Below are 25,892 nucleotides of genomic sequence, written 5' to 3'. Positions count from 1 at the left end.
TGACTTCGGACTGTATATAATATTCTGACTTTATCCTTGCTGTATGTACATATCTGCAGAGCTGTGTAACCTAGGCTGAAAATGTTCCTGTATCTTCTGTGCCCTGATACCCTCGGGTCTGGTGCGCATTACAAATAATAAAACAAAAACAATGTCCAGCTTCAGCTGCTTATGAAAACGTTTTCGGCAGAGGGCGCCCTCCGTCGATGGCGTCGAGTCGATGTCCCTCGAAGGCCTCCATCGAGGGTGACATCATCGGATGTTATAAGTAGCACGCACGGCGACCGTTGGCCTCAGTTTTGTTTTTCCCCTCCTCGTGTTAGCAAAAATGCCGATAACCACGGGCAGGACAGTACTCAGCCTTGTTGGAACGAAAGCTGTAATAACACGGGAAATTCTACAGAGGGGTAGGTTGGGTGGGGGATTAGGAATACGTTGGAGGAACATCCAGTCAAAAGAACGTTACCAGTTGGAAAGTAACTTGTTCTTCGAATGGATTGGGTCCTCCAACGTATTCCTCATCTTTGACAGACTTCCAAAGCAGTATCCATATTTGGAGGAGGGTAAAGAATTTAGATGTGCAAAGAGTTAAAGGGCAAAGTAAAGCACTGCTTTACCAAAAGCGACATCCAGAGCATGGGCAGTATCCAGAGAATAATGCTTAATAAACATAAGGATTGATGACCACGTTGCAGCATCACAGATGCTTTTAATAGGGACACCAGTTTGTAGGGCTGTCGAAGAGGCCATGCCCCTGGCGGAATGTGCACGCAAACTCTCAGGAGGGTCCTTGCCTGCCAGTCTGCTGCATTCACAAATAGTGTGGATGATCCACCTGGACAAGGTATGTTTGGAAACAGCTTGTCCTAATTTATATTCAATATACCCTACAAAGAGCAGGTGGTCCACTCTAAACTTGGACATCCTGGAAATATAAAAACGTAATGCTCTCGTAGGGTCCAACCTATGGAGCCTTTCCTCTTCCTTACTGGGATGCGGAGGAGGGTAAAAGGCCGGCAGAACAATTTTCTGACTTAAGTGAAAGTCCAAAACCACCTTAGATAGGTAGGAGTGTCAAACCATCAACACAGCTAGTGGAATATAGTAAAGGGTGGCTTGGAAGAAAGTGCCTGCAAGTCGCTCACTCTACATGCAGATGTTAGAGCAACCAATAGTATTGTCTTAAAGGTTAACAACCTCAACGGACATGTGTGCAAGGGTTCAAATGGCGCACACATTAGTAATGTTAACACCAGGTTAAGGTCCCAAACCGGAACCTGAAAAGCAGAAGGTGGCAACACATTTGTGAGCCCTTTTAGAAATGGAGACACTAGTGGGATTTTGAAATGGGAGCAGTGCACAGATAAATGCTTGAAGATGGAATGCGCTGCCAGGTAACCTCAAATGGTTCCAACCTGAAGACCTTTGTGTGCTAATGAAAGCAGAAAGGATAGAACATCTGGAGTCGCACATTGAAAAGGATCAACATTCCTTTCCCTGCACCAGTTACAAAACGTATTCCAATGGCAACAGTGTCAGTCTAGAAAAATAGATACTTCTCACGAACAATGGCAATGTATCATATTGGCTGACGACCAACCGTCTCATGCACTAAACGTCAGAAATACAGACTCATAATTTTGACCAATGTGCGGCCATTTTGATGTGTCTAGAATTGCCATTTTGTTCACTAACGTTTACTCATTGCTTTTTGTTCAAAACTGCTTAGCCGAAAGCTTATTCTGCTTCACGGATTACTTTGTTGTTCAAAGCGAAAGAGCAAGGACGGGAGTTATTCGTTGAAACATAACATAGGCAGCCCCAGAGAGGAATGCCCAATCCCCTCCCGCATATAGCCTTGGAGGAGAGCAACACGGCATTTAATCATTTCACGGATGCCCAGCCAGTCTCGTTAATATGGTAGAAATGCTAGAAAGAAACAGCTAAAGGCTTGAATTATGCTTTTCTTACGGCCCCCCCTTTCCTAAGCCCAGCAGAGCGAACTGACTACCAGGACACGAATAGCAAATAGGAGATAGCAAGGCCTGGAATGCGACCTCCCCCCCCCCGTACGCAGCTCGCCTGCAAGAACAGAAGCACTGTGTTCTGTTCAACAAAGAAATATGTTTCTAGACTCGCAATGTTGCATATTGTTGCTAAAATAGATGTTTGAAGGTGTCATATTCGTCAAAATTGTCAATCAGACCCAGTTCAAAGAAACTGTACAATGGGCGTAATGAACATGTCATGACTGATTGCAGGATGTCCATTTTGTATATATGTAACTGATGTACGTTATTTGCTCTCTTGCGTCCCTTGAGGTCTGGAGACACACGCCGCGGCGTGAGACCGAGTTGGCCAACTGAGACTCTGCTTTGCAATAAACCCTAGCTTTTAGGAATACAACCTCGTGTCTGACGTGTCAGTTCGTGTGTGGTGATTTGCCTTGTTTCCACTACGCGAGGGTCCCCTAGGACTTTGTTGCTGGCCTTCTGGCCGAAAGCAACACCTCCATCACGTCATCCAGGAGGTCCAATCCTTGTATCTCAACCTTTCAGAAACCAAGCATGAAGGTTTAGAGTGTTGACCTCTGGATGGAGAACCCACCCTCCTCTTGCAAGAGAAGAGCCCCTCTTTGTGGAAGACGTATCAGAGGATAGATGGACATGTCCAGAAGGTATGGGTATCATGTTCTCCTGGCCCAATCCGGGGCAATGAGGATCACGTAGCTCCGGCACAGTCGCAAACTCCAGATTACCTGAGGAATGACAAGGACTAGAGGAAACGCATACAGCAGTGGGAATTCCCAATCCACCACGAATGTGTCTCCTAGAGCTCCTCTCGGAGGAATTTACTTGAGCAGTACCGCTCATACTTCCAGTTCACCCCGGTCGCAAACAAATCCACTTGAGGGGTTCCCCAAAGGGTGATCTCTTGAAGGTCTTCCTGAGCTGACTACCACTCATGGGAGACCGTGCTCTGCCTGCTCAGAGCGCCCGCCGCCGTCTTCTCCTCCCCGGGTAGGTGAGCCGACGACGGGGAGATTCCTTCTTCAAGAGCCCAATACCAGAGCTACATTGCCTCTCTGCACAGTGGTAGTGACCCTACGCCTCCTCATGTTGAGGTAGTGCATGGCCACCATATTGTCGGTCATTATCAGGACATGCCTTCCCCGCACAGATGGCAGAAAAGCCTTCAGCGCTAGTCTGATTGCTCTCAGCTACAAAAGACTGATGTGTAGTTTGGACGCCGATGGAGACCAATGACTGCTGACAGTCAAATCGTTGACGTGAGCTTGCCACCCCATGAGTGATGCATCCGTCACTACAGTTATCTCTGGCTATGTTTGCCAAAAACATTCTCCCTTCAGAATATTTTCCTCGCAGGCCCACCACAGAAGATCCTGCGAGACTCTGGTCGGGATCTGAAGTTGGTCCGACATCCGTCCCGAGAACTGAGACCATTGCGTTCTGAGAGTCCACTGAAGGGACCTCATCCGCAGGCGGGCCTCTGGCACCAGAAAACTGCAGGATGCCATGAGGCCGAGCAACCTCAAGAATTTGAAAGCCGGGAGACTGTGGGCATTCTGGAATTTTCTTACCATCTGGAGAATGTCTTGAGCCCTCACCTTGGGTGGCAAGCACTTACCCAAGGACGTGTTTAAGGCAGACCCTATGTACTGGAGCTGTTGAGAAGGTGTCATCTGGGACCTTTTGAAATTGAGGGAGAAGTCCAGCCTGTGAAGAGAGTGGCAGTTAACATTGAGATGATCCAAGGCTTGTTCGGGAGAACGCGCTCTGATCAGCCAATCGTCCAGGTAGGGGTAGACGTGAATCCCCCCCTCTCCTGAGATGCGCTGCCACTACCACCATCAGTTTGATGAACACCCTCGGGGCAGAGGTCAACCCGAATGGCAGGATTCGAAAACTGATAGTTCGAGCCGCCAACAGCGTACCTCAGGTATTCCCTGTGCTTGAGATGGATCGGCACATGAAAATAAGCATTTTGAAGGTCCAATGACACCAAACCAATCCTGCAATTGGAGGGCCTGAAGGATCTGAGAAAGTGACCAACTTGAATTTGTCCTTCCTGAGGAACTTGTTCCAAGTATCTCAAGTCCAAGATGGGTCTCAGTCCTCAGTCTTTCTTGGGGATCAATAAATATAGGGAATACCAACCCTTGGCCTCTCCACTACAGGCATTGGTTCTATAGCACCTTTCTCCAGCAGGGTTAAGATTTCCTGCACAAGAGGCAGATCGGGGAAACTCTACAGATCCAATCCTACCTAGAGATTAGATTAACAACCTATTGGGTACTAGACAATCGGTATTTCGACCGAGACATGGTACCGAAACGGCCCTCCTTGATCTCAAAAACCAATTAGACGAGCGTAAAGACAATGGAGGCACATCCATTCTTCTACTTCTAGATCTATCGGCCGCATTTGACCTGGTAGATCACAAAGTACTCTGTAACCATCCTAAATCGGCTGCCAACTTTTCCACCAAAGCCACCGCATGGATTAACTCATTCTTGGATAAAAGTATTCTCACCCATTTCAGCCGCTGTCCCAGTCCCCATCACCTGTGGTGTTCCTCAGGGGTCTTGCGTCTCCCCCACTTTGTACAATAATTTTACAAAGCCCCTCTTTGATATCCTGGACAAACTCGGTGTCTCATATACTAATTATGCTGACGACACCCAGATCTTCATACCAATCCAAGGAGACTGTGATAATGACACTACCTTCATAAATAAAATTTACTAAATCATTCAAACCTGGATGGCTACACATAGCTTATGTCTTAACAACGATACAACCAAGCTCTTAATCATTGGATCCACCAGCAAACTAAACAAACTCTCCCACCTATACAAATCCATCACCATTGATGGCATCTTAATCAAGGTAGCCAAGGAAGTTAAAACATTAGGATTCTACTCAGACTCATCTCTCAATCTTAACAAACAAGTTGATGCCACAGCAACTAGCTATACTTGCAAGCTAATCTACGCACGCAAACCATTCCTATCCACAGACAGTTGCATCACCATCGAACAAGCTCTCATCCTCTCGAAACTTGACTATTGCAATGCACTCTACCTAGGCACCAGCAAACACAACACCCATAAACTCCAAACCCTGCAGAACAATGCCCTTAGAACAGCATTAGACATTCCCAAAGGACAAGATATTTCTGACCACAGAAGAACTGCTAACTAGCTGTCCATCAATGACTGCATCAAGCTGAAAACCTTGACCATTAAACACAACTGTCTTAACAACAAAGCCCCAGCATACCTTACCGAAAAATTCACCAGGCACACATCTGAACGCCCCATCAGAAATGCCCAATCTAACAGCATCAAAATCCCTAAATTTAAACTGAAAAAAACTGGAGGCTCAAGCTTCCCAGTACTGGCTGCTAACCTATGGAATTCTATTCCGGTGCCATTCCCTCCTATCACCTGTTCAAATCCAACGTTAAACTCTGGCTACAAACCAACGATTGCTGCCACCTATCCGATGAACGACTGGTCTCCTAGACACGTGCCTTCCACTAATCCCTTCTATGCTACTGATAACTGTAAATATCTACTAATATCCTGCATGTAAATTGCAAGATATGCCTGCAATGTAACGATAACTTGCAACTGTAATATAAGAGATGAAGATATTTATGTAACTGTAATTTCAATTCTCCACAAGCTGAAGAAATTTGTAAGATATTCATGCAAATAGAAACTGTAACATAAGAAATGTAAGATATGTATGTAACTGTAACCTAAGATTTCCACAAGCACCCAGTTGCCTAACGGCCCGGTGCGCTCTATAAATAAACAATACAATAGGTGTGTTTGTTCGGTGTCAGTTGGCCCGGGGAGCCAAAAGAGAATCCCGGTAGCTGCTGGTGTAAAGCTAACCAGGCTCTTCTGTGCCACAAACAGGAGATAATTAGCTCCCCGTTCCCCTCAATTGCGAATCCGGTAATACTGTGGACACTTCCCTGGAATACAGTTTGGGGGCCACCTTTGCAGCATTGATTTTATTTTCAGAAAACAAAATATTTATTCTGAAATTAGCAGGTTTCGTGTTCCCAGAATTGTGGGGTGGGAGTATATGTCAGGGGAATAGCAGGGGTGCCCACTTACTGAAAATAATATATATTGATTAATGTATCTTACAAAATGTTTTAACTCGAACCTGCAGAAGCCTTTTAGAGAGGGTTTAGTGCGGCTTTTCTCAGAACTCAGTGTCAAAAACAGAACAGTGCATGATTGGATAATGGGTTTACTGAGCAGGGTGGAAGCAAAACATCACAGGGACACAACAAGCTACATTGCAGGTTAGGAGATTCAGTTTTTAGTTTGTGTTTTCAATGAAAGCACCACTATCTCATGTCCTAAAATTCAGTGGCTTTGGAGGTTGAAATCCCAGTATATTCGCAGTACCATATACCTATATGGTCTGTGGGTAAATAAAGAACATATTTAGCATAGACAATTTTTCTAGTGTGTGCAGAGGACCCAACCACAAAAATGTTAAGAAATGTAGATTCATCTACTCTAGCTTAAGTACCAACGTGTGGACACATTGTAGACACTTAATTGTCTGCTTACTTGGGGGATACCAGCATTGCTAATCTCTGCCATGATGTTGCAAATAAGCTGAAGAACAAAAAGTCCAGCGTCAAGCCGTCGCAAGTAGAATTCATCTTCTGTGTCATCAGTAAGGATCTCCCCACGTTTTACCATGTCCTGCAGGCAGAGAAAGAAAGTAAGGTGCAGTTAGTGGAAAACATGGGACATTATCTTTAATATTTGGTCTCCTTCATGAATGGAGCAATAGGCTTCCCATTACAGAAATTAGGGGCAGAAGAGAAATTCTGAAACCCAACATGTTTCATTAAATCACAGAAGTATGGTCACAAGTGTAGGTGTCCCGAAGGAGTGTGCTACAAAACCCTTGTGATCTTAGTCTATGATGGTTATTCTGTTGTTCATCTTGATTGATCTTGGAAAGGGAAGAGGATGTCTAGCCATCCTTGACATACATTACTTGCTGTAAGATTCACAGAATCACCTAGTCATCTCTAGAACATAGGACCATATGTCCATAAGAGATTCACTTTCACCCAATCACACTTATCATATAAACTTTAAAAAAAAACATACTTCATTGTAATATTTTAGATCATAACAGTACATGCAAGTTCCAGGTTATGATCAGTACTACACAGACAGAGCACCTCATGGCATGTTTCTTTTAGTATACACCATCTTACATTTCTGGATAACATATTGCATTTCAGTGTTTCTCTCTGGTATCGTTTCCCTTTTGTGCCAAATACATTCAGGTCTGTCATTGTTATCCTTGTCACATGGCATATTCTTTATTCTAAATGATTATGCTGTGTAGCTGAGTGACGACAGGGGCTTCTAGGAAATGTCTTAGACCTGCCCATATGCTGGCAAGTGGGCAGAAGGTAACAGTAGATATTCCCACATTTGTTTCATAATACTGCACCAGAAATGTCAACCGGAATTATGTTGGGGTCCAGGCCTTTGCACCACCACCTGGCTACTCTGCACTTAGCTACAATTGATACTAAGTGTTGAAACCTCTATATATATGTATAAAAAGCACTTGGGTAAGTTTCTGTACTCCGCTGATGCAAATTATCAGTGTTAGGTTGTCCTCTGCTGTCCAAATGGCAAAGTGCACCACTGTGTGCCCTTCCACTTCAACAGCAACTACCATTTTAACCAACTGAATGAGCATGGTTCTAATGCAGTCACCTCCACTTTCCACTATTGCAAACATTCTGAATAATTTCAAATTACTTCTTTCCACCCGCTCTTCTATGCACAGTTGGCACAGCGGTTCCAGTGTCAATGTAGTTAAATACTAGCTCAACGTTTCAGTATCCAAAGAGCGAAACGCTGTAGGACAAATGCTTCCTCACAAGCTAAAACTGAAAGTAGGTGCTGTAATTATGCTACTACGCAATCTTACGGGCACCAGAGGACTCTGCACTGGAAGGGTGACAATTATGCATCTAGAAAGACATCATAGAGCCCTGTGTAAATGATGGATTTTAACTTGGATATCGCTCATTCCATTTAATACAAATATGCCTTTCAAATTCAAAAGAAGACAGTTTCCTATACGTTTAGCCATTTCAACGTTTAGCCTTTTCAATGACCATTAATAAATCACCGAAACCTATGCCCCTTTTCTGGAAACGGCCTGTGGTAATTCTGATATTTAAGAAGGGGGACAGGAGTGACCCTATGAATTACCAACCGATAATGACCTTTGAGATATGCTAGAATGGCGTATGTTACGCCGGGAACAGCTAGTACTTCCATAATTGTTTTGTATAAATAACCTCAATGGCTACTTCTGTGGGGTTAGTGGAATATTTTCATAGATAATTTTGTTCACTATATGGGCTACATGTTCCCAGAATGTATCTTAAGGGGGATTACTAAGCTAGATATAGATAGTCCACCTGCAGGTAAGGAGACCTATTAAATGCAGCAGGGATGGTCAGAGTTTAAGCATGTAACATTTGGGCACATGACTGGACTGCTGAAGATATTTGAAGTGTGTAAGTTTGTGCCCATAATTAAACCATACTGCTTTTCTTCATTTTGCATGCTATGCTCCAGTCTTCGTCAGACAACGAGTAGACAGTGATGATATAAAACATCCACTCTTTGTTATGGGCAACTTTTTTTTCAAATCATTTCATGAAGTTATGAATACGACTTCAGTACAGTAGATTCACCTCAAATCTTGCTTTGAGTTATTCTATTGATATTATTTTTCTTTAAAATAAAAGCCACTGAATATGGATATGCCCAGTCTGAGGAATTGGTCAGGGAATGGTTTATTGAATAGGATTTCTATACGCCATGTTGAATACAGTGTGAATGAGGAGTAAAGAAGAGGCTTGCTTGAGGACACGACTAGTCTTGTCATGCCATCTAGGAGGTGTGCATTAACTGCATATCAGACTTTGGGCATCTGTATAGAGACGGCAAAGCAGATGAATGTACAACCGTTTTTTCTATTACACCATGGGGTATTCTTCGTTATTGGTGGACTACCTTGTGCATATCTGGCCTGGGCGACATGGTGGTACAACTAAGTCAGGAATGGCTAGACCTCCAGATTCAAACGGTTTAGGTAGTGTTTTACATGATATTCTGGGTTGCTTAACGGCCCATATAAAAATAAATTCTTATAGGGGTGATTGCAATATTTGAAAGCTGTAAAGGAGCTTAGTGAGGCAACACGCATAATTTGTGTGAGATACGAGTCAAGGTTGATAATTCACCTTACAGTGTTGGTTTGAATGATTTCCAAGGCCTTAATGTGGTTTTATTGGAATAGCATTTTCTTTTTGGTTAGGGATCCTACCTATCCAATCATATCACTTTTCCACTTAAAAAGTCCAATCCAAGTCACTTCCCATTTCTTTGGTTAAAGAGAAAGTTATAGGATCCAGATGTTCTAAATTATTATACCATTGTGGCAAGTTTGCAAGCACTTACACTATCGTTTTTGTGGTGTAGGTTTATGCCCCTGTGCAGTGGCATGATCTTAGGAAGCAAGTTATGGGCTCTATGGCTATGGCTTTCCCTTTCTTTCTCTTGGCTTCTCTCAGCCCGCCCAGTGCAGGAATCCCGCAGACTCGCAGTTCCTCCTCAGAGAACCATTCATGCTCTGACATTTTCTCTACTTATATGGAGGGACCATGGGGGAGGAAGGATTTGGTATTTGAGAAGGGATTAAATGCACTACGATAGGGAAATACTGCGTTTCCTGAGAACAGTCGTCCCCAATCCCATAGAGGGCTTAACTCCTCATGTGATGCTCCCTCGGTGCACCACTGCAGGGAGACTTTTGTACTGCCGACACACCGCCCTGGCCCTATAGGAAAGGTCCCCCCCCCCCAGGGGAGAAGGGACGACATCCTCAGTTTTGTCACAATATCCATATGACCTACAAGTAGGCCTCCAGAACATTCTAATGCAAATCCACTACGTGACGACACAGAATTAGGTTAAACCTGCAGTGGGAAACAACAAAAGAGGTGGATACAGCAAACTGTTTGAGGCAGGGATGTGTACCAGCCCTCTGCTGGTTTAATCTCTACGTCACGGACATGGGTGAATCTCTTTCAAGTGTGGCTTTCGTTCCCCCCACGACAGGCATAATGAAAATCATTGGCTAGCTTAAGCAGTCGACGTTCTACTAATGGATCACACTCAGATTGCCCTACAATTACTAATACATTCCTTTGTTCAATACACTGTTGAAAATGATCTCAAATTAAATGTATCGAAAATAAAAAATTACTAGATTCACAAAAATCATGTCTAAAAGATATGGTTATAGCTGGAGTGCAGATTGTTATTTATTTAACATTTGTGTAGCTCCCAGACCCACAGGTATCACAGCATTTGTACAGGGTAATGTGAGGAACGCATGGTGACAACAAGTAAGATAGACACAAGTGATCACAGTTCAAAGGTGTTTATTGAACAATTAATTTGGTATGCAGGTTGGAAAAATGCCTAAACTAAACCTAAAACGAAGATGGGAGCAAACGTCAACCATTAAATGAACAATAAGGCAGTCCTAGTGGCGTTGTGTCAAAACAAAAGGGCATACACTAAGAAATTGAGCATACAGCCCTTTGGGTATCGTGCATGCAATGGGTGGGGATGCAGAATAACCGACACCAAATAATCGAACCACCTCCGAAAGATGGCAAAGGTGCTGTTTTATTAACAATTATCTAAAACAGGGAGTTACAACAGACGTTTGCTCGAGCTCTCAGTGCATTACTCATAAAAACATCTTTATATACAAAGTATTTGATTTGTCAGCAGTGACATCATACTACGTGGCAAATAAGAAAAACCTACGAGGGATTTTGATACGTTCAAGGGAAACATCTCAGTATACTTTTTATAAGCGCAGGGATTTTGGTTGGCGGTCTGTCAGGTGGACAACTTATGCCCCTACCTCTAAAACATGTCATCTTCAACACTATTAAGTACACAGTTTATCATTGGTCTTCAAACTATAAGGCCTTTTGTTATGCAGCCCTCTATAATTGGTTGGCATGCTTGTGCCATGTCTGGAACAATCGGTTCACTTAGCAGCACGTAAGCTCAGACCCAGGTAACAGGAGGTGGACTTGACTTTACCTCCCCACTCAATTAGCCTAACATCTCTCATCACCAATGCCTCCTGCCATGAAGATTGTCTTTGAACTTGGCCTTGCAAGGTATTCTTGTCCGTGGTAATATATGAGAGGGCAAACACTCACTATCATTGTTCTAGGACTCCACACTCAACTCTATTTCAATCCTTGGCTCACGTGACAGGAGACTGCAATTTGGTCAATTTTGCAGCATTTAAATGTCTTAAATTAGTCAAACCTGGCACGCTTGGTGTTCTTTCTTTGCACCTTAACAAGGGATGATCCAGCTTTGCACATTTACTGCCTTCAAGAATAGATAACTGACCTTGGTTGCTTCAGCTTTGATACCAGGCCAGGCAGCCTCACCATTGGTTTCTATGATCTCAGCTTATTATTGCTGCGACACAGTTCTCACCTTTTCTCTTCATGGATCCGAGCTTACTAAATTCATGACATGAATGTCCAGCTTCTATACAATGGTGGCTCCACCCGCAAACTATTCACTACATATAGCCAGCTTCTAAGATTGCTTAATCTACTTGCGTTACAGCATCTGTACAGTTATTGAACGGCTTGCATTTTCTGCAGTGCTACACACACATGCAATCTTCTTTTCGCATATGAAAGTTTACTTGATTCTTAACTTCGTCATCAGTTTCTGTAAGATCCATGCATTCTCTTCAGCTATTATCATCAGAGGATCACACTAGTCTTTCGTGATGTCACCAGCTCCTCTTTTTGCTCCTTTTTATATTCCTTCACAATATATCACAGTTCTTTTCTTTATGAACTTTTGGGTGATAGCTTCAGCCCCCGGACCTCCTCCTTCTGGGTTCAGATCCCCCGGACCTCCCTCTTCTGGGTTTGGACCCCTCTTGACTGTCAGTTCTTAGGTGATGGTTTCATCCCTGAATCTCCCTCTGTCGGGCTCAGACCCCTCTTGCCTTTCATGGGACTCAATTTCCTTCATTTCTCAATGTCTTTTTGCTGTGGGATTCACTTTGGTTTCTTTCACAGTACTTGTAGATCAAAGTCTTTTTTCGATTGTATAGGGATTTTGCTTGACCCTTTGTATGACCACTCGGACCTACTTCGTGGCCTTCCAAAGGCATTCTGGTACTTGTAGTTTCTCTCATATGGGGCTTGACCAGTCTCTCTCTCTCTCGAGTTAGCACCCACGTGGTGCCAATTTCCCTCTGCAGCTGGTCTCCCCCTTCACACTATTAACAGTTCATTCAAAGTTCATCAGCTTTGCTTCAAAACGTGCCACTTTGCAATTCTCACTCATCTCAGCCTGGTACTTATCGGTTCTCCCCTCGACTCACCAGCTGAATTCAAACAGCTTGGCTTTCGGCTTCTCTGGAGTCAAGGGAAGTACCATAGGCGCGGGAGCTTCCCTCGCTCCTGCTTATCGGCATAGGCTTGCCTCGTCTACCGTTGACATCTGCTTCAGGACACTTGTGCTATTGTTTGCGGTCTTTGGCTCTCTTCCGTGAAGGTTCCGTGCGCCTGGGGTGGAAAGGGCAAGGTCACTTCTCTCCTCACCACCCTCTCGATTCCTCCCGCCTTTCTCCTTCGTTTGAATGGCCACCTGGTAGTCGTCTCATCATGCGGTCTGCAGTACTCGCCTTGCTCGTATTGTGCTATCTGGCTCCACCTTTTATCCCTGTGGGGAAGGGAAAGAACAGTCAGGAGTGTGTGTGATTTCAGTCAATTGTCTGACTTTGCCTGACCCTTGTGTTGGGACCTGTCAGGTAAACGGCTTGGGTATTAGTCCGTTGTCTTTGATGCTGTGCGCAAGTGTTGGAGTCGGAAAGGTGAGGGGGGGGACGTGGTTTGGAATCTCCTACGTGAGAGGAAGGGGATAGGTGCTACAGGAAGGGGGATACCGAGTCTCACCCGTCAGTGTCATACTCCCACTCCCTGAGGGCCCAGCATCCAGGTAACCCTCCCTCACTGGTCCACCCCCAGGAAATGGATCCAATAGCAATGGCATTGTCCTGGCAACCTGGATGACAGATCCTCAAGGTTTAGACAGGGAGACACCTTCAGGTTTCTCACAGTAATAACAGAGTAGAACAAGTTACTTTCTTACCTGGTAACATTCTTTCGATGGGATGGTCCGACGACATATCCCATATCTATGACAGGTAATGTCCACAGCTTTGCTGCTTCGGAAAATCTTTGGCATCTGCGTCCTGCGTCGATGACGTCGATGCGCCGTCCCCGAGGACCTCCTCCGACGTCACCCGATATGATAAGTAGGACGCACGACGCCCATAGCCTCAGTTATAGTTTTTTCCCAGAACGTGTGCCACCAGTTTTCTGCCAGTCAGACACACAAGGCCTTGCGGAACGCAAGCTGCAATTGCAAAAGAAATTCTGCAGCGTGGAAGGCAGGGAGGGAGAGATATGGAATACGTCGTCGGACCATCCCATCGAAAGATCGTTACCAGGTAAGAAAGTAACTTGTTCTTTGAGCGGATTGGGTCCTCCGACGTATTCCATATCTATGACAGACTCCCAAAGCAGTACCAAGCAAGGAGGTGGGAAAGAATTTAGAACACAAATTTAGCATGCCCAATCAAATTGCGGAATAGAGGACTGCCTTGCCAAAGGCCAGATCCTGCCCTCTGATGGAATCGAGGGAGTAGTGACGTACAAAGGTATGTACTGAAGCCCAGGTGGCTGCATCACAGATGTGACGAATAGGAACTCCCCTCTGCAAGGCAGTAGACGCAGCCACTCCCCTGGTAGAATGGGCCCGCAAGCCAGCCGTAGGATCCTTACCCGCCAAGCGGTAACACTCGGAGATAGCTAAAATAATCCAACGAGACAAAGTCTGTTTCGTCACAGCTTGTCCCAAACGCTTACCAGCGTAACCAATGAAAAGTTAATTGTCCACTCTGAGCCGGGACATGCGCGAAATATAAAAGCTCAACGCTCTCCTAGGATCAAGCCTATGGAGCCTCTCCTTTTCCTTACCAGGATGTGGAGGAGGATAGAACGCCGGAAGAACAACCTTCTGGCTCAAATGAAATTCCGAACCCACCTTCGGAAGAAAAGAAGGACGAACTCTAAGGACAACCGTGTCCTTATGAAACACAGTGAAGGGTGGCTTAACTAAAAGTGCCTGTAACTCACTCACTCTGCGAGCGGAACTAACCGCAACCAAAAACACAGTTTTCAGAGTTAACAGCCTCTAAGGGCAAGAATGTAAGGGCTCAAACGGAGCACCCATAAGAAACTTAAGAACAAGGTTCAAATCCCAACCGGGCACCAGAAAAGGTGACAGAGGGAACACATTAGTGAGCCCTTTCAAAAACTGCGAAATTAAAAGGAATCTTAAAATAGGAGCACTCTTCAGACGAGCGCTTAAATATTGACAGCGCCGCCAGGTAACCTTTAATGGTCCCCACCTGCAAGCCCCTGTGGGCCAAAGAAAGCAAAAAAGACAGAACCATGGGAATGTCACATTCAAAAGGATCCACATTCTTAACTCTGCACCAGTCGCAGAACTTTCTCCAACGGCAACGGTAGAGAGACTTTGTTGCCGGCCGTCTGGCCGAGAGCAACACCTCCATCACGTCTTCAGGGAGGTCCCAATCCTTATACCTCAACCTTTCAGAAGCCAAGCGTGAAGGTTGAGGGATCTGACCTCAGGATGGAGAACCTGACCCCCCTCCCGTGAGAGCAGATCGTCTCGGTAGGGAAGACGACGTGGAGGGCAGATGGACAAGTCGAGAAGGTCCGGGTACCACGTCCTCCGGGGCCACGCCGGAGCAATGAGCATCATCCGGGAACCGAACCTCCGAAACCTCCGCAGTACTTGCGGGATGACGGGGACTGGAGGAAACGCGTACAGCAGTGGGAATGACCACTCCACCACGAACGCGTCTCCTAAGGCTCCTTTTGGAGGAAATTCCTGTGAGCAAAACCTTTCGCACTTCCGGTTGACACTGGAGGCGAAGAGATCCACATGAGGGGTCCCCCAAAGGGCGAAGATCTCCAGGAGAATCTCCTGAGCCAGCTCCCACTCGTGAGAGATCGTGCTCTGCCTGCTCAGAGCTTCTGCTGTCTCGTTGTCGTCTCCGGCCAGATGAACAGCCGAGATCGAAAATTCCTGCTGGATGGCCCAGAACTCGAGCTGCATCGCCTCCCTGCACAGCGGAAGTGACCCTACCCCCCCTTTTCGTTGAGGTAGTGCATGGCCACCGTGTTGTCAGTTAGAATCAGGACACTCTTTCCACGCACAGTCGGCAGAAAAGCCTTCAGGGCTAGCCTGACGGCCCTGGGCTCCAACAGATTGATATGGAGTCTGGACTCCGACGGAGACCAACGACCGCTGACTGTCAACTCGTTGGCATGAGCTCCCCATCCCGTGAGGGATGCGTCCGTCACAATCGTCACCTCTGGCCAGGGCAGCCAAAATGGGGCCCCCTTCATCAGATTGCCTTCGACGGCCCACCACAGAAGGTCCTGGGCTACCGAGGGCGGCACCTGAACAGGGTCCGACAGCCTGCCGGAGGACAGACCACTGGAGCTTGAGTGCCCACTGCAAAGATCTCATCCGCAGACGAGCCTCTGGCAACAGAAGAATGCAGGATGCCATGAGGCCGAGCAGTCTCAAGAACTCGGATGCTGGGAGATCCTGGGCAAATTGAAACTTGTTCACCATCTGCTGAATGTGAAGAGCCCTCACCTGGGGAGGAAACACTGCCCCAGGGACGTGTCGAGCACTGCTCTGATGTACTGGAGCCGCTGCGTTGGTGTCAAATGGGACTTTTTTAAATTGAGGGAGAAGCCCAGCCTGTGAAGGGAGTGGCAGGTGACGGACAGATGATCCAGGACTTGCTCGGGAGAGCTCCCCCTGATCAACCAATTGTCCAGGTAGGGGTAGATGTGAATCCCCCTTTCCTGAGATGCGCTGCCAACACCACCATGAGCTCGGTGAAAACCCTCAGGGCTGAGGTCAATCCGAACGGCAGGACCCGAAACTGAAAGTGCGAGTCGCCAACTGAGAACCTCAGGTACTTCTTGTGCCTGGGATGAATTGGCACATGGAAGTAAGCATCCTTGAGGTCGAGAGACACCAACCAGTCCAGAAGTTGAAGGGCCTGGAGGACTTGAGAGAGAGTCACCATCTTGAACTTGTCTTTCCTGAGGAGTTTGTTCAAACCGCGCAAGTCCATGATGGGTCTCAATCCCCCGTCTTTCTTCAAAATCAAAAAATAAGGGGAATACCATCCCTTGTTCCTCTCCGCTACAGGCACCAGTTCTATGGCACATTTCTCCAGCAGGGCTTGAATTTCCTGCGCAAGGAGCGGATCCGGACTCTTCAAAGAGAGGTTCCCTGGTGGATTGTCGTGAGGCCTCTGCTGAAAAGGAAGACAGTAGCCGTGGGTTATGATCTCCAGAACCCACACATCCGAAGTAATGGCTTGCCACTCTACAAGATGCTGCGCCAGCCTTCCCCCAACCAGCGAACCATGGGACCTGGCCTCATGACTGAGTGGTAGCGGCTGCGGTGTTGCCTGAGGGCAAAGAGGCAACTGCCTGAGCGGCCTTGGCACCTCGAGTACATTTGTTTCCACCTCTGGCACTCTTACGATGGCCTCTTTGACTGCTAGCTCCCCTCGCTTTACTGAAGGACGAGTAATAGCGGAAGGAACCTCCCCTCCATTGCTGTCCCCTAGGACGAAAAGGCGGAGGTTGGCGAACTGCAGCGCCCAACGACTTCGCTGCAGCTTTGGAGGTCTGCAACCTCTCAAGGCTCTCGTCAGCCTTGCTGCCAAAAAGATGTTCACCGTCAAAGGGCATGTTGAGGAGCCGGGACTGCACATCAGGAGCGAACCCAGACTTCCGCAACCACGCAAACCTGCGCATTATGGTGCTCACCGCCAAGGACCAGCTGCCAAGTCCAAACCCGACTGAACGGCCTCACACATGGCATCCTTGCCATCCTGAACAATAGCAAGGAAACCATCCCGTTCGTCCCCTTCGGGAATATGTTCAGCGGCTAATGCAACACAGTTCCACAGAGTGTGTGTGAAACGAGACAAGGCACATATGGAGTTGGCCGTCTGAAGCACCATACCCCCTGAAGAAAACACTTTCTTCGCCCAGCCGTCAAAACGTTTGTCGTCCCTATCCGGAGGGATGGTAGGATACAACGCCTGATTTGCCGGGGCTGTAGCCGCCTGCACCACCAAACTCTCCTGAGTGGGGTGCCTAGACAAGTAGCAGGTGTCGCTACTGGCTGGACGGTATTTTCGTGACAAAGACTTGACCACTGCTGGGAGACTCTCCAGAGCAGCCACCCTTTTCTGCAGAGCCATATGAAACGGCAAAACCGGGTCAGTGGGGGGACCAAGATCAAGGATGTCCGTGAGATCATCCTGAACGAACTCCCCTGGGGGAGCTGACCAACCCAAGTACTCAGTGACCCGAGACATAAGGCGCCGATATGAAGAATCGGAATGAGTGCCAGGCTCCGGCCTACAAAACTCCACCTCCGGAGAGGTGTCCAGTCCACTGGCATCATGAAGCGACTGCCTCAGGTCATCAAACTGGCTATGGCCCGAGATAAGCTCATCTAGAACCGTAACTGGAACCAAGCCGCCGTCAGAGCCTTCATCACCCTCTGAAATGTACTCCAGGCAGGGAGAGGAAGACCTCTGGGGACCGAAGCAGTGCCTGACCTTAGCCAGAGCCTTTCTAGGGGCTAACCCTGTGCCACGGGGCCCCTCCGACACCACCACCTCGAAAGGCGTAGAGGGCACCGAACGAGTCGGCGCGGCATCGATAGAAAAGGCGTCGATGTCGAGCGAATCGGCGTCGACGTCAGCTGCAGCGTCACCAGCATCGACGGCGTCGACACAGGCCTCGAAGCCGGAGCTCCGAGCGTGTCTCTCGACGACCTTGACGGCATCGACGACCCCCTCGTAGGCGGAGCCTCAAGAGAAATCTTCGACGACCTCGGCGCCACAGGCGTCGTCGTCTTCTTCGAAGACGGCACAGGATCACGCGGTCTCGAGCGTGTCGAGGACCGGGACCTGGAACGGGCATGGCGAGAACGGCTACCCATGTCCGAGCGGCACCTCTCCCGTGAGCCGTGCTGACCACCCGAGCCCAAAGGCGTACGAGCGGTGTCTCTCGACTGGTGCCGACCGACCCCACTCGGTGGCACGGACGGATCGGTGCCCTGCGATTCAAGAATCGCCAGCATCTGCTTCCCAAAGGAAGCCCATTCCTCTGGTGTCGTTTGCATGGAGGGATAAGTGACCCGGCGACGGTCTGAGTCCTCGGAAGAGGACGGGGAAGGCGACCGATGCCGGCGCTTCCGGGAATGCCTCGAAGAGGCAGAGGAGTGGCGAGACAGACTCCTGGAAGGAGACCCACTGGACTTCCGACGATGATGCCGAGAGTCGCCCCTCGAGTCATCCGTCGAAAGCCCCGCAGACCTCGACTTCCGGGGCTTGGACACCCGGCCTACCGACAGCTTCTTCTTGCGTTCCTGCAAGGCCTTTGCAGTGAGCGACTGGCAGTCGACACAGTCGTCCGTATCGTGGGCCTCCCCGAGGCACCAGAGGCAGGCGTCGTGCGAGTCCGTGACCGACATCTTGGACCCACAGTCCCCGCATTTCTAGAAGCCCGGACGCGGGGTTGAAGACAAAGTAGACATCGCCAAGAACAGGTCTTCACAAAAAACTAAACAGGTTCAACGAACCAAGAATTGAAAGCAGCAAACTCCAAAGAGTCGAGGCGTACCGAGATTCACGAAGCGAACACGTTCGCGGAAAAAAAGGAACTGAGGCTATGGGCTTCGTGCATCCTACTTATCACATCGGGTGACGTTGGCCGTCGGAGGAGGTCCTCGGGGACGGCGCATCGACGTCATCGACGCAGGACGCAGACGCCAAAGATTTTCTTAAGCAGCACAGCTGTGGACATTACCTGTCATAGATATGGAATACGTCGGAGGACCAAATCCCCTCGAAAAAACTTTACAGATCATTGAGTTAATAAATAGTAGCACAGGCAAAGTAGGAGACATTTCATGCTTAAAGTGTTAGTGGTGCTTATTAAAACAGCAAGGTTTTCAACAGTTGCTTGAATGCTGGGTAGGAGGGCTCATTTCTGAAGTGTAGAGGTAAGAAGTTTCACAGGGTGAGGGCTGTGGTGCTCTCCCTAGTTTAAACCGTGGAACAGCTACGGTGAGCTGGTCAGAGGAGCAGAGTGAACGACAGTGCCGTTTCTTTTTGATGCAATGGTTGAAGTATATGGGGGCTTCGTTGTAGATGCATCGTTGCGCTATAGTCAATGTTTTGAAGTCAATCTGTGCTTTCATTAGTAGCCGATGGATTCCTCGTCGATTTTCAGAAATGTGGTCCGTTTTGCACAGGCCCAGAGCTGCCCGGAGGACTTTGTTTTGAAACAGCTGTAGCTTAGCTAGATTGGACTCGGATGTGCCCTTGAATAGGGCATTACAATAGTCTAGTTTGCTCAGGATAATGGCTCTGGAGAGCGTGAGGCAGTTGTTGGGGCTCAGGAATTGTCTGCTTAACGAGATGAGCTTGGCAGTGTGGGAGGTTGAGGATGCCAGAGCATTGACATGCCTCGTCATGGTTAATTCTGCATCGAGGTAAACCCCCAGGGTTTTTGCATGTTTGAGGACATGAATAGTAGAGCCATCAATGGTGAAGGAGGCATTAGAGGGGTCAAGAGCTTTGAGGTGAGCAGATTAACCTATAACAAGTAACTCTGTCTTCTCATCATTGAGGCAAAAGTTAGGGGTAACCATCCAAGACTGAATGATGCAGAAGATTGTGTTAATGGTGTTAGAGTCATTAGTTTATTTGTTGGAAAGAGGGATGAGAATGTGCGTGGCGTCCGCAAAGCTGGTATAGGTGATGCCTAGGGTGTCAAGTACATCAAAGAGGGGTTTAGTGTAGGTGTTGTAGAGGGTCGGAGAAAGACAAGAGCCTTGTGGGACACCAAGAGGGACTGGGATGGGGTTGGCTGAGTGGTTGTCAATGAATACTCTGGAGGTACGGTCACAATCAGGCTGCCTCGAGTGAGAAGTGGAAGGACAACAGTGTACTCCGCACAAATGTTGTATACAAGATAATGCATACGCTGTACTACATATGTGTACAGGTGTAACCAATTGTTTTTCATAAAGAATGTTCTCAAACTAATTATATCTATACATATATATGATTTTTTACAGACTGAAAGGGGCGAATTATGACAATCACAGTGGTCATATTATTGTGGTCATGGCTAGAGTCCCTTTCCTGTGTGCATGTATTGTATCCCAATTTCTCTACAATCAATCAACCTACCCCACCTCTCTCTACTGCAACCACCCACCATACCCCTGTTTAACCTCACCCACCTTACCCAACACCTATTACCACCAGCCACTCATCTTACCGACATTATCTACCCTCAGTGTGCCCCTACTGTCTCTTCCCTTTTGGGTATACCATATTCACACCCTCTATTACTTCTACCCAGTCTATTCTTACCCTTTTGACCCCTATACACCCATTCTACCATTACAGAATCTATTCATGCTTCTGTACCCTATTTCCACTTTCTCTTACACTGTAGATATTGCAAAATAAAATGTACCGGTACTACAGAAGGAACAAGTTACTTACCTGTAACTGTTGTTCTCCAGCATGGGTCTGGCATGGATTCACATGCTCATGAATATTCCCCGTTGTCAGGCTGGGAATCCTCGGTAAAGAAAAAATCAGTATCAGTTTCGTTTCTGATCTGTCTTTCGTAGTAGTAACCAATCACTGATCTCTGCGTCATACTGACCACAGCCAATGACTGCCCCTCTACCTAAGCCCCGCCTCTGGCAGCCATCTTCAGATTTGGTAGCACGTGAAGTGGCAGTATGACCAAGTGAAGAGCCGCAGAGGGGTAGGCAGGAGGGTTCGCATGTGAATCCATGCCAGACCCATGCTGGAGAACAACAGTTACAGGTAAGCAACTTGTTCCTTCTCCAGCATGGGGTCTGGCATGGATTCACATGCTCATGAATAAAGAATACATAGCAGTACACACATGCACAACCACGGGAGGTGGCAAAGGCTCAACATTAAGCATTACATCAAACTCAACATTAAGCAATTCTTACCTCCTCTCCAGGCTCACCTTAGGCAAACAGATTGCGCAGCACTGCTTGGCCGACCCTGGACTCCTCCCTGGAATCCCGATCGACGCAGTAGAATTTTGTGAAGGTGTGCGTCGACCTCCACGTAGCAGCCCTGCAGATGTCCAGCAAGGGCACACCAGATAGGAACGCCGTGGTAGCTGCGATCGCTCTGGTGGAATGGGCTCTCGGACGGCCAGGCAGCGGTCGGTTTGCCAACCGATGACAGTACATGATACAGCCGGAGAGCCATCTGGAAATGGAGGCCTTTGAGAGAGCCTTCCCCTGATTGACAGGTCCAAAGTTCACAAAAAGTTGTGACGTCTTCCGAAAACACTTTGTGCGGTCCACGTAAAACTTCAGCGCTCTAGCCACATCCAGCGAGTGCAAAGTCCTTTCGGCCGAAGACGAAGGCGACGGGAAGAAAACAGGCAACACCAAGGGTTCGTTGAGGTGGAGGTCCGACGGCACCTTGGGCATGAACGAGGGGTGCGTCCTGAGCACTACCCTCGTGTCGTGAAAAGTCAAGTACGGGGGCTTGCAGGAAAGGGCCTGGATCTCTCACACTCTTCGTGCGGAGGTGATGGCCACAAGAAATGCGGTTTTCCACGACAAGAACTTCAACGGAGCCGAGTGCAGAGGCTCGAACGGAGGTCCCATGAGCTTGGTCAGCACCACGTTGAGCTCCCACACCGGGGCCGCAGCCTTCACCGGCGGGAACGATCTGAACAGTCCCTTCATGAATTCTTTCACCAGACGATGAGACCACAAAGACGTCCGCCCCGTGGTTCTGATGTATCGGGAGATCGCAGCAAGATGAATCTTGATGGACGCGTGCGCCAGTCCAGCCTTGGCCAGCGTCAGAAGGTACGGCAGTACCTGGGGAGCCGTAATCCGTAGAGGGTTAATCTTCTGTGCGTGGCACCAGACAGAGAACCTCTTCCATTTGTGTCCATAGCATTTAAGAGTTGAGGACGCCCTGGCCTTTGCAAGAACCTCTCTGCAGTCGGCAGGTATGTCGTATCCTCCAAACTCTAACGCTGCAGGAGCCATGCCTGCAAGTTCAGCGACTTCGGGTCGTGATGGAGGATGGCACCTCCTTCCCTGGAGAGAAGATCCGCGTCCACTGGCAGCTTGATTGACGGGGACGCTGACAAGTCCAGAAGGTCCGGGAACCATATCTGCCTCGGCCACGCGGGTGCGACGAGGATCATCCTGCACGTGACCTTTTGAGCTGGTTGATGAGCCCGATCAGCAATGGCAATGGAGGGAACGCGTATAGAAACAGGCCCTCCCAGGGGAATGAGAAAGCATCGCCCATGCTCCTCGGCTGGGGAAACCTGCTGGCGAACCTCTGGCACTTGGAGTTCGTCGCCGTCGCGAACAGATCGATCTGGAGTGTGCCCCACCGTCGGAAGAGGCGGTCCACTAGATCATGTCGTAGTTCCCACTCGTGGCACGAGCGCAGCTCTCTGCTGAGCGAGTCAGCGATGGTGTTTTTTATCCCTGCCAGATGAAACGGCACCAGAAACATCCCTTGGGCGACGGCCCAATGCCACAGATCCTGCGCCTCCTTGGACAGGGCTGGGGATCTGGTACAGCCCTGCTTCCTGATGTAGAACATGGTGGTGGTGTTGTCGGTGAAGATCCTCACCACCTTGCCCTTGAGGGACGGAAGAAAGGACCTGAGGGCCCAAAACACTGCACGGAGCTCCAGGACGTTGATATGGAGGGACTTCTCCGTTGGAAGCCAAAGGCCTCTCGCGTGCAGATTTTTGGTGTGCGCTCCCCACCCTTCCAGGGAGGCATCCGTGGTCACTGTCTCCTGGTGGCCGGGGGTCTGGAAGTCCATGCCCGCCGTCCGATGCGCGCGGGTGCCCCACCACCGGATCGCTCGTCGGAAACTCTTGTCGAGTGTGATCCTCTCCTCGAAGCTGCCCGTCGTCTGAATCCAGCGCGCATCCAGGAACTCCTGCAACGGGCGCATCCGGAGCCTGCACAGGCGGATGAGATAAATGCAAGAAGACATCATTCCGAGGAGGGACTTGATGGACCTCACCCTGGCCGCGTCCGCAAACAGCCTCCGCTGCACCTTGCCCAAGATGGCCCTCGTCCTTTCCTCCGACGGAGAGGCCAGAAGCGACACTGTGTCGAGCTTCGCTCCCAGAAACAGTGCTTCTTGCGCGGGCACCAGGTGGGACTTGGCGTAGTTTATGGAGAATCCCAGGTCGGTGAGTAGTTGGACGGTCCTTGCCGTGTGCTCCACGGCGAGCTCCTTCGTCTTTGCTTGGATGAGCCAGTCGTCCAGGTAGGGGTAGACGTGGATCCCCTCTCGGCGCAGCTGCGCCGCCACCGGCGCGAGGCACTTGGTGAACACCCTGGGTGCCGACCTCAATCCGAAGGGAAGGGCTCTGAACTGGTAGTGACGTCCTTGGACCACGAACCTGAGAAACTTTCGGTGTCCCTTTAGGATGAGAATATGGAAGTAGGCATCTCCAAATCCAACGACGACAGGAAATCGCCCTCCTCCAGTTGACCCAGGACGTGTTGGAGGGTGACCATCCGGAACTTCTGTGCCTTGATGAATTTGTTCAGTCGTCGTAGGTCCAGGATGGGACGCCATCCTCCCGTCTTCTTCTTCACGAGGAAGTATCTTGAGTAAACTCCGGAGCCCCGAAGCCTCTTTGGGACGAGCTCGATGGCGCCCTTCTGGAGCATCGCCTTTACCTCCAAGAGAAGTTGAGGGACGTGATGTTCTTTCCTGGCCACAGGGGGGACGCGCGGGCACCTCTTTAGAAACTCGAGCGCGTGACCCTGAGCTAGGGCGTCCAGCACCCAACGGTCGGTGGAGATGGACTCCCACACGCTGACGAAGCTCGCCAGCCGGCCTCCCACCGGGGTGCTTCGGTGGGGGCCCGACCCCACGGCCGGTTCAGTCCTGCTTCGACGAGGCTTTGCCGCCTTGTCCTCCTTGGCGACGACAGCGGGGTCCGCCTGACTTGCCTCGTCCCCTGTAAGCTTCCTGAGGCGACGAACGGGCCGCTTGAAGGTAGGTGGAAAATCCGCCGCTGGAACCTTTGGAGGCACCCTGTTTGCCTCCGCCGCTCCGAAAGGGCGGCCGCCGTTGCTGGAGAACCCCAAGAGCCTGGGCCGTCTCCGTGTCCGCCTTGATGGCTTGAAGGGAATCGTCCCCTTAAAGACATTCTGAAGCTGGCATCCAGGGAGACCCTGAACAGCTTTCCAGGCGTCGAGCTTCCCTTCTCCTGGGCCATGTCCGAGATGGGCCTGAGAAACTTCTGGAGTCCTCCAAAAGCGTGGCTCGATGAAATCTTCACCCTTGAGGGGCGTAGACGAATCCGATATGGGTCCCCGTTGATCGGATGAAGAAACGGTGGAGCTTGAGGCTCTTTTGACCAAAAAAAAAAGAGACATTTTTCTGAGAAAAAACGTGAAAAATAGCACTAACGCTCGAAAGCAATAGCACCAGGATCCCAACACTTGAACGTGCGGTAAAAATCTGAAGATGGCTGCCAGAGGCGGGGCTTAGGTAGGGGGCAGTCATTGGCTGTGGTCAGTATGACGCAGAGATCAGTGATTGGTTACTACTACGAAAGACAGATCAGAAACGAAACTAATACTGATTTTTTCTTTACAGAGGATTCCCAGCCTGACGACGGGGAATATTCATGAGCATGTGAATCCATGCCAGACCCCATGCTGGAGAATACACACATATATAGACACATGTAAAAATAATAATGTTTTAAATATGTTATAACCGTGGCTACTGCAACAGCTAATGAGATGCCGAGCTTTGGATGCGCGTATAATAGTAGCAACGACTGGTAGTCATATCTGTGGCTATGGTAGAATCAATCACAGCACACTATAGCAGTGGCTACAAATAAGCATTTAAAAAAATAAATTACAGTAATTCAGACTGCATAAAATTGATTACATAAGACTTGTCTATTTCTGCAGTGGCTTTCATTTAATCTATTTTTATAACTTAGAGGGTGGCCTTTAAAAGGTCAGTTTTGGAGGATGGCGAGAGGGGGTGGAACAGGGAAGGCAAAAAACATTAGGATAAACATGTAAGAAAGAGAATTAAAAGTAAAAGCAACATTTATAATTTTATATTTTTTGTAGAATAAAGTGGTGGGGCATTGCAGGGATGCCAATGAATCTGATGTTCAGACACTATTTCCAATCCTATACTGTGGCACCTCCCGTGGCAACCCATTTCTGGCATATCCTAAACATGTTTTTCATGACAGATAAATAGGGTGTCGGTGGAATCCCTGCAGGTGGACTTGAGGTATCAGGAGGTGAAGATGTGGCTTCGATATTGGTTGGAGGTGTCCTGATGTTCGATGAAGGTGCTGGAGGAGGTGCAGTTAATCGCTGACGTAATGAACAATATCATGCTTCGGGATATTGTGATGCTGATGGGCCTTCCTGTATACATCGTCAACATCCTCCCAGTGGACTCGTA

General features: G+C 48.6%; 1 protein-coding gene across 1 annotated transcript in view; it reads right to left on the bottom strand.

The window, feature by feature from the left end:
- The window catches only part of CTNNBL1 (catenin beta like 1), a 1,235,052-nt gene that overhangs the window by 70,828 nt on the left and 1,138,332 nt on the right, over positions 1-25,892 (bottom strand). Inside the window, exon 14 of the mRNA XM_069652387.1 lies at positions 6,623-6,760. Coding sequence (XP_069508488.1) covers positions 6,623-6,760 — 138 coding nt within the window. The remainder of the gene's footprint in view (positions 1-6,622; positions 6,761-25,892) is intronic.

Source organism: Ambystoma mexicanum, chromosome 3p (assembly GCF_040938575.1).
Source record: "Ambystoma mexicanum isolate Mex_15411 chromosome 3p, UKY_AmexF1_1, whole genome shotgun sequence".
NCBI lineage: Eukaryota > Metazoa > Chordata > Amphibia > Caudata > Ambystomatidae > Ambystoma > Ambystoma mexicanum.
This window is presented reverse-complemented; position numbering and strand designations above follow the sequence as displayed.